This window comes from Orycteropus afer, unplaced genomic scaffold (assembly GCF_000298275.1).
Source record: "Orycteropus afer afer isolate SDZICR_OR568_19922 unplaced genomic scaffold, OryAfe1.0 scaffold00010, whole genome shotgun sequence".
In the NCBI taxonomy this organism is placed as follows: domain Eukaryota; kingdom Metazoa; phylum Chordata; class Mammalia; order Tubulidentata; family Orycteropodidae; genus Orycteropus; species Orycteropus afer.
Genome location: NW_006921597.1, coordinates 21,110,848 through 21,119,764, shown reverse-complemented (window position 1 = coordinate 21,119,764; position 8,917 = coordinate 21,110,848). Strand labels below are relative to the sequence as shown.

The window sequence follows — 8,917 nt, the reverse complement described above, 5'->3', positions numbered from 1 at the left end:
CCAATTTTTTTGTTTTGTGTTTTTACCAAGCTGTTCTACATTCTTTAAAAATACACCTGTTAGTAGTTGAAGAGATAGGTCTAAGCCAGACGGTGGAGGACCTTTTATGCCGTTGTAAGGAGCTTGAACTTTGTCCCAGATAAGCTACTGAAGGATTTCAAGTCAGAGGGTCACGTGTTCAGATGCACATTTCCAGAATACCATAGCTAGAATGGAACAGAAGTAGAGAGACATTCTAGAAGACTCTTGGAATCATCCAGAAGAAAGGTTAAAAAAAATGCCAGAACTAAAGTAGTGAGTGAAGGAGTTCTGGGAGCGTAGTGCCTAAGGCATTTGACTGCTAACCAGAAGGCTGGTGGTTCAAATCCACCAGCCACTCCTCGGAAGGAAGGTTGGGAAGCCTACTTCCATAGTAATACCACCTCAGAAACCCAAGGAGGGGTCGCTATGAGTCAGATCCGACTCAACGGCAGTGAGTTTGGTTTTTCGGTTTTGGTAAAGTAGTGAGTGGAGATGGAAAAGAGATAGAAAAGATGTTAAGAGAAAAAAATTGTAGGACTTCGTAATTGATTGGATATGGGGGGATGTAAAACACTTCAGTGACTGTAGCATGAAACAGAAGTAGAGAGACCCAATAGAAGACTGTTGCAATCATCCAGGAGAAAGGTATAAAGGCCAGAACTAAAGTAATTGATGGGAGAGGAGAAGAGATAGGAAAGACATTAACAGAGAGAATCTGTGGGATTTGGAAATTGACTAAATATTGGGAAACATGAATAAGAAGGAAGCACAGATAATATCCAGGAATCTAGTTTTGGTGTCTTTAAAGATTATGATGGAATTCACAGAGATAGGGGCCACAAGAAGAAAGCAGGTTTGGAAGAGAATATAGGTTTAGTTTAGGATCTATTGAGTTTGATATACTTGTAGGACAAATACTTTAGAATGTCACAGTAGAACTTACAAGTCTGGAATTTAGGAGATCCTGGGCTGGAAGTAATCTAAATTAAATAGGTTTAATGGCAGTCTTATCTGTCTGTACCCCCAGAACCTGAGTAGACAGAGGATACCATTGAGATAGTCAAGAAAGAATTTAAGAACTATACATAGTGATTCAGCTTCTTGATTCTTTCGGCTTTCTTGATATTTTATCTCAGATCACAAGGGATGATTTCTAAGATGTGGTTTTCCTCTGGAACATCAACCTTAACGTTTAAGGGTGTTTTATAATAAAAGTCCTATGTTAAGTAAAGCAAACTGGTTAGAACTCAAACTCACCCCTCCGTACTTCACAGCTCCCACATGGACATGTTGTTGTTGTTATGTGCTATTGATTCGGCCCTGACTCATAGCGACCCCTCCTTGGGTTTCTGAGGCAGTATCACTACAGAAGTAAGATTGCCCAACCTTCCTTCCGAGGAGTGGCTGGTGGGTTTGAACCGCCAGCCTTCTGGTTAGTAGTCAGGTGCCTTAGGCACTGTGCTACCAGAGCTCCACATGGACATAGGAGCCTTGAATTAGGCAATAGAAATATATCCATCACCTATTCCCAGAGAATGCAGTCCAGGCAGCAAATCTAAACAACTGGAGTTCTCTTTACACTATCCCTGGAGCATGTTGAATGCTTTACAGAGAAGTAGAAGAAGGATATTTTTTTCTTTTTCTTTTTCTTTTTTTTTTTTGCCAAATCTGAATTATAGCAACCCTATAGGACAGAGTAGAACTGCACATATAGGATTCCAAGGCTGTAGTCTTTTTTTTTTTTTTTTTTTTTTTGAAGAAGGGTACTTCTTAAGAAGTAGAGCCAGCAAGAGATCTTAGGCACTAAAATAAGAGTCTTGAGGTATTTTCAGCCAACCCCTAGATAAAAATGGGCTTGGTACCTCCATCTCCACCATAGAAATACCTCCCTGCCTCATCTGGGGAGTTGAGTGCTGGGAACAGTGACAGATTCCTTCTCTTCTTTCCCATTTCCATGGAGACAGTGTCCTTTCTGATCTTACCTTTGTTGTTGTACAGAAAGACTTTTTTTTTCATGAATCTGATGCAGGTTTTGAGGGTATTCATGTATAATCTGTTGATTTTTATTGCTTTCACACCCAAAGGGTATTACGGATTGAACTGTGCCCCCAAAAATATGTCGATTTGGCTAGGCTATGATTCTCAGTATTATGTAATCATTTTCCATTTTGTGATGTGATATAATCATGCTGTGTCTTGTAAATCTTAACCTCTATGATATTTACAAGGAAGGATTAGTGACACTCATGTTAATGATGCAGGATACAATCTACAGAATTAGTTTGTATCTTGAGTCAATCTCTTTTGAGATGTAAAAGAGACTAAATAAGCAAGCAGAGATCAAAAGGACCTCATTATCATCAAGAAGGAAGAGCCAGGAATGTAGTGTGCCCTTTGGACCTGGGATTACTGAGCTGAAAAGCTCCTAGACCCAGGGGAAGATTGATACTAAGACACATGGAGATCTCCAAGGAATGCCATGCACACAGATATTGAAAGGAGACAAGTACCTTCCCCCAGAGCCAACAGAGAGAAAAAGTGTTCCCCTATAGCTGGTACCTAGAATTTGAACTTCTGGCCTCCTAAACTGTGAGAGAATAAACTTATTTGTTAAAAGCCATCCACTTGTGGTATTTCTGTTATAGCAGCACTAGAGAACTAAGACAAAGGGTAATTTTACCACATACTTTATCAAGGCTGTGTACTGACTACACAACCAGTCTCTAACAATATTTCAAACTTCCAGGCTCACTCATGAATCACGTTCTGATCCTTAGAAATGATTATTTACAGGCCACCTTCTACATCAATGTCAATACCAATTGCTGGTGAATCTGAATGTCTAGAAGAAGATAGAAAAGGTGGGGAAACCCTGAAAGTCCATCTTGGAATAGCAGGTATGGATGTGTAAGTTTACTGTTTTTTTCCGTTTGTGAGGAACCATACTACTTGGTATTTTGAGATTCCTAAGATCCCTTCCGAATTAAAATTTTGTATGTATATGACTTAAAATGGGCTTGATGGCAGAGGGTTGGATTTTTGGTTTTATATGTGTATTATCAGGAAACCAGTAGAAATAGTGTATGGCTTTGACATCACTTTTTGATACAGTTACTTTGAAACTGAGTACTATAATCAGTTTCTTGAGAATTTTTACTCTCAGTGCTGTATTCCATGCTGTGTTGCTTTAAGCCACAGACACTGCCCAAATTACAGCCTAGCACTAGCAACCCTAACATTAAAGTACTAAAGTACTCTTTAGTTAGGTTGTGATGGATTTTTGAGGAAACAAGATTTCCTTAGAAACCACACTAAAGCTGGCAATTTTGTAAGAATCTGTAAGAATACATCTGACCAATTTTTATTAGAAAAATACTGAAAATAAAAAGTGAAATAGTTTTATATTATTTGAGATAAAGTACTGTTAAATCTTATAAAAAATACTATGGTTCTTCAGTAAACTAAGGTATTTAATAAAGTACTTTATATTTCTTGCAACGTAATTATTTCCATTGTACTGATTCAAAGGATCTGTGACATTTCACAACTTACTGTTTCTTTTTTTCTTTAATAACTTTTTATGGTGATTTGGGTGAAATTTTATAAAGCAGATTCATTTTACATTCAGCAGTTCATACACATTTAGTTTCATGACACTGATCACAATCCCAGCAGTGTATCCGCTCTCCTCCCACTTCCTCCCTGTGGTCACCCTTTTCCTGTGTCCTTTATGCCTATGCATTCCAGCCTCCCTACTTTTCTCCCTGTGCAAATGCTTGTCTTGTGATCTCCCATGGTTGATTGTTCTAAGGAGTACATCTCCCTGGTGTACTTGTCCAGTTCAATTCCAGGCCTGAAGAGTGAATCAGGGCCTTAGTTTCAGGGATTTCCCCAATCTCTATCTGACCAGTAATCCTGGTCCTTTTTATGTTTTGTAATTTCGTTCCACATTTTTTCTCCCACTCTATCTAGGATCTCCAATTTTGAACCTTTTGTGAGTGGTTGGCATTGGTAGCTAGGTAGAAGTCTAGTTCTTCTGGTCTCAGGGTCATATAGGATGAGGTTCTCACGGAATAACTTATTCTTTCTTAATAATGAACATGAACTGTGGTAGTTAAGGTTGTGTGTCAACTTGGTTGGGCCATGATTCTGAGTGGCTTGGCAGCTGGATGTAGTTATTCCCCATGATGAGAATGGACATTGTGTAGTCACCTCCATGGTGGAAACTGCTCTTAACTACAGTTAATCACTTGAAGGAGAGTGGTCTTTAGGGTGTGGCCTGCTTCCAATATGTATAGAAAGGATCCTGCATTTGGTTCAGTCTTCATCTCTAGTTCCTGGACTTACACTAGTGCCCTTCTGTGTTACCTGCTGATCATGGGATTGTTGCCTCAGCAGCCAGCAGCTGCGTGAGTCAGGAGATGCCTCCAACTTGCTCCACTGGGCCTGGAAGGCAGAACTAAAGCCCAAAGGCAAGGGGTCTCCACTCAGCCACTAGATCTGACACTCTGAACTCAGACTTCTAGCTTAGTGTATTCCCCTAGAGCCAGCACTCTGAATTCAGACTTCTGGCCACCTAAACTATGAGAGAATAAATTTCTGTTTGTTAAGGCCATCCACTTGTGGTATTTCTGTTATAGCAGCAGTGGAGAACTAAGACAATGTGTAAATTAGAGGATAAATGACCATTGACTTATTGGCAATAATAGTAACATCATGTTATGACATATTGCAGATCTTTCAGCAAAGAGCGCCTCTGTTCCAGATGAACTTGGTGCCTGTGGACATTCCAGAACATCGAGCTATGCAAGCCAGCAGTCAAAAGTATCAGGTAGACAGTAACAGTGAAGTTGACTTCCTTAGACAACAATTGTTATAAAGTCACCTAAAGCTGCTGTGGTGTGGGAGAAGAATGTTAGATTGCAGTTAGTGTTTGATACTAAAACCAAAGTGATTTTCTCTGGCAGGGTATAGCTCATGTCACTCCCGGTCATCCAGTTTCTCCGAGCTCTGCCACAGGAGAAATACCTCAGTGGGAAGTACATCAACAGGAATTGAAAGCATTCTAGAGCCGTGTGATGAAATTGAGCAAAAAATAGCTGACCCAAATCTTGATGCAATCGAAAAAGAAGATACAGCATCAGAAAAACTCAGCAGGTATCCTTTTGGGTTTAACAAAGTAAAAACTTTGTTTCCGTAATGTAATAAAAAGAAGGGAAATTTTTTAAATTCTTCATTTTGAAAGGTACCCAGTGAAACAAGATTCTGTGGAATCTCAACTGAAGCGAGTCGATGCCACCAGAGTGGATGCAGATGATATTGTGGAGACCATATTACAGAGTCAAGACTTCAGCCTAGACTCCAGTGCAGAAGGTATGTAGACAAATGTATGCCATCCAGGCCTGTGTAGTCCATGTGGCAGTTAAGAAGCAGTGCATCATAATGCTGACTCTTGGCACATTTATAAAATAAATTCTATACCCTGACAGTCTCAAGATAACTTTGCAGCTCATTTCTTTCTAAGAATGAATATTGAATTTGTAAGCTAAAAGAGATCAGTTTTAAAGAAAGCATTATTTTGTGTTTCAATTATTTGCCAGCATTACCATGTTTATACACCTAATGATAGGTATCTCTGACTGCTCTGTCTGCTTCTCTCATAAGTGGACATAATGCTTCAAGTCACTAAAGTAATTTGGAATATTGGGTGGTGCCCTTGAAATGATAGTGAATAACAGAATCCTTGGTTCCCCCCTTAACATTTGCACTGAAACTGAAAATTTACATGCCACTAATTTGAAAGGTGTAATTATTCATGCTGGTGTGACTAGCAAGCACTTAACAATGGGCTTAGTTTCATTTTGTAACTGTTCGTAGAGAGAGAGAATTAAAACTTGTGGAGATTTGTACGAAGAGCTGCCTTCATTACTCAGAAGAAAAAGAGCTTTAGGAAAGTTGATGAGAAACAACTATTCAGTTATTGTTAAACCTCCTGTTTTAAAATGTGTATAATTTGATTTTTTTGAAGTGTTTAACTTTCTTAGTAAACAAAACTGAAATGTCAAATGTGAATTATAATATGAATATTTTTATACAAATACCTTATGCAAATAACAGACAATTTAATTGTGTATTACAGAAGAAGGACTGAGGTTATTTGTGGGTCCTGGGGGAAGTACAACCTTTGGCAGTCACCATCTTCCAAATAGGTATGTAGTCCAAATATTATCTCTTAAAATAAAGACTAGACTACGTTCTTTTAAAATGTTCATGAATAGATAATGAAGGTTGCAAAGTCTTTATACAGTGGCTGGAAAACATATATTACTAGCTAATAAGATGTGTAGCTCTTAGTTTTCCTTTTTGTGGGGATATGAAATTTTTCATAGGTCAATATGTTAACTTCCTTAGTTGTGTTTTTAGAATATATTGGTAAAGGACCAGTAGAGCATTGGGCAAGATGCAATATAAGAAGAATCATTAGGAAAGAGTTCTTGGTCTTACCAGTTTATGTGCAGTTACACAGCCACTCAGTAACATAAGCTGATATTACCCTTTTGTGTACTCTCCTTTGCTCCACCTCACCAGAATCTCACATACATACATACAAAGAAAAATTATGAAAACTAAACATCATTTTAGTTATTCAGACTCAGATGAAAGTCACCTACTAGTTCCCTCTGTGATTTCCAGGACTGTAGCAGATAGTGAACACAGATGCCTAGGACACCTTAGGAATTCCATTTATTCCTCCTGCCTCCCCATGGCCTGATCTGTGATGCTCAATATGTTCATGTACTATTTATGTAGAGTTGCAGCACTGGTGGCGCAGTTCCTAAGACATTTGACTGCTAACCGGAAGGTTAGCAGTTCAAACCCACCAGCCACTCCACAGAAGGAAGATGGAGCAATCTACTTCCGTAAGATTAACCGCCTCAGAAACCAATGGGGGTCACTATGAGTTGGAATTAACTTGGTGGCAGTGGGTTTGGTTTTCTAGTTTTTGCAACACAACGACAGAGTAAATAAGAGTAGCAGAGAGAAGGAGCCCCTTGGCCCAAGACAATTATTCTCTCATGTTCAAAACCTAAAAGAATTTTTAATTAATTTCTTCTACCACTGCTCATTTTACTGAGTAGCTCCTATGAATCCAGCACAAGACAGGGCTCAAGGGATACAAAAGAGTATAACAAAGACCTACATCAAAACTAGATAAAATAGGATGTGATGCGTCGGTAAAAAAGGGGCACATAAAGATGCTATGAGGGAATACTTAATTTGAGAAAAGGTTTAGAGAAGATAGAACACAATTTAGAACTTTCATGGACTTATCCACTCTTTAAATTCAGTAATGGTTGGACCAACTTGAGGGTAAGGATGCAAAGAGGAAAGTCTCAGCCCTTACCCTCAGCTAGCTTATGATCTAATACATGAGGTTGGCGAATAACACTTCATGGGTGGAATGGGCCTCATTCAAAAATAAGCCAGCTTCCCTCGAAAAGACACTGTTTTTACAAGCTGACAGAAAATCTTTATCCTGCCCAGACCAAGAAACAGTAGATGGAACATTCATGTCATTCCATTACAGCACAGGACCAAGTGGTACTAAGTGTATCTTGAGTAACCTGTCCCTGAGTACCTTGTTCAGAAAGCTTATTAATTGTAAGTATTTTAGTGTTGTTGTTAAGTGCCGTTGATTCACCTCCGACTCATAGCGACCCTGTGTACAACAGAACGAAACACTGCCAGGTCCTGCACCAGCGTCACAATCCTTGCTATACCTGAGCCCATCATTGGCTTAGGTATAAGCCTTAGGCACTATGCTACCAGAGCTCCTTTAGATCTGTATTACACAGGTACAATTTGTAGCACTGACCACATACATATAATCACATTGGCACATTGACAAAAGAATATTTGAAGCTTCCAAGAAAATACATTAAGATACAGTAGCATAGTGCCTACGCATATGATGGCTAACCACAAGGCTGGCTGTTCAAACCCAATGGCCACTCCTCGGAAGGAAGGTTGGGCAATCTACTTCCGTAGTGAAACCCAAGGAGGGTCCTACTCGATGGCACATAACAACAACATTGCAACTGAAGACCACTGTGCAAGCCCAGATGCACTGCCAGTCCACATATGCTCTTGGATGAAACTGATTTTAGGACTTATGTGGAAATATGTTTGAAGTATTCTCGAAGTAGTGTGTTGACAGGTTAGAAATTGGGAAGCATTACTAGATTACTATGGGAATAAGTTTGAGAGGATCAGGGATAAAACCAAGATCTGGAAATTTCATGTATTAATGTTGTTGTTGTTGTTGTTGTTATGTGCCATCAAGTCAGACCTGACTCATAGCGACCCTCCTTGGGTTTCCAAGGAGGTAGCACTACGGAAGTAGATTGCCCAACCTTCCTTCCAAAGAGTGGCTGGTGGGAATAGCGTTTATGTATTTTCTGTCTGTGATACCTTAAAACCTTGTGAAAATCAAATATAGTAGAAAATATCTAAGGTACCATCTCTGGGGCAAGGTTTCTTAGAACAGTTTAAAACACCATAGCTCAAACTTGAAGTTTTTTTCTCCTCTGCTGTTTTAGGGTGGGGTCTGGAGCTTATGAACAAGTTGTGATCAAACGCTAAAATGAACTGAAACTTCTCTGTGGATTCAAGATGTGGGTGATGGAACTCTCAAGGCATTTTATTCAAGCACTTAAAGCAAAGTGAACCTTTTAAGAAATGAAGTGTGTTCGTTTATCCAACAGAAGTCAACACTGATTTCTTCTCTGAAAGTGCTCGTCACCAAACCTTTGCCACCCACCAGGAGGGAACTGAATGGTAGAATCAAAGCAGCGTGTCCAGTGTGTGCCTTAACAATACTCAGCTCTGTGGGCAC

General features: G+C 39.4%; 1 protein-coding gene across 1 annotated transcript in view; it reads left to right on the top strand.

The window, feature by feature from the left end:
* FAM102B (family with sequence similarity 102 member B) overlaps positions 1–8,664 on the top strand; it is a 94,004-nt gene extending 85,340 nt beyond the window's left edge. Inside the window, exons 6-11 of the mRNA XM_007949913.2 lie at positions 2,815–2,918; positions 4,757–4,852; positions 4,989–5,178; positions 5,267–5,394; positions 6,161–6,230; positions 8,622–8,664. Of these exons, the coding sequence (XP_007948104.1) occupies positions 2,815–2,918; positions 4,757–4,852; positions 4,989–5,178; positions 5,267–5,394; positions 6,161–6,230; positions 8,622–8,664 (631 nt within the window). The remainder of the gene's footprint in view (positions 1–2,814; positions 2,919–4,756; positions 4,853–4,988; positions 5,179–5,266; positions 5,395–6,160; positions 6,231–8,621) is intronic.
* The last annotated feature ends 253 nt before the right edge of the window (positions 8,665–8,917 follow it).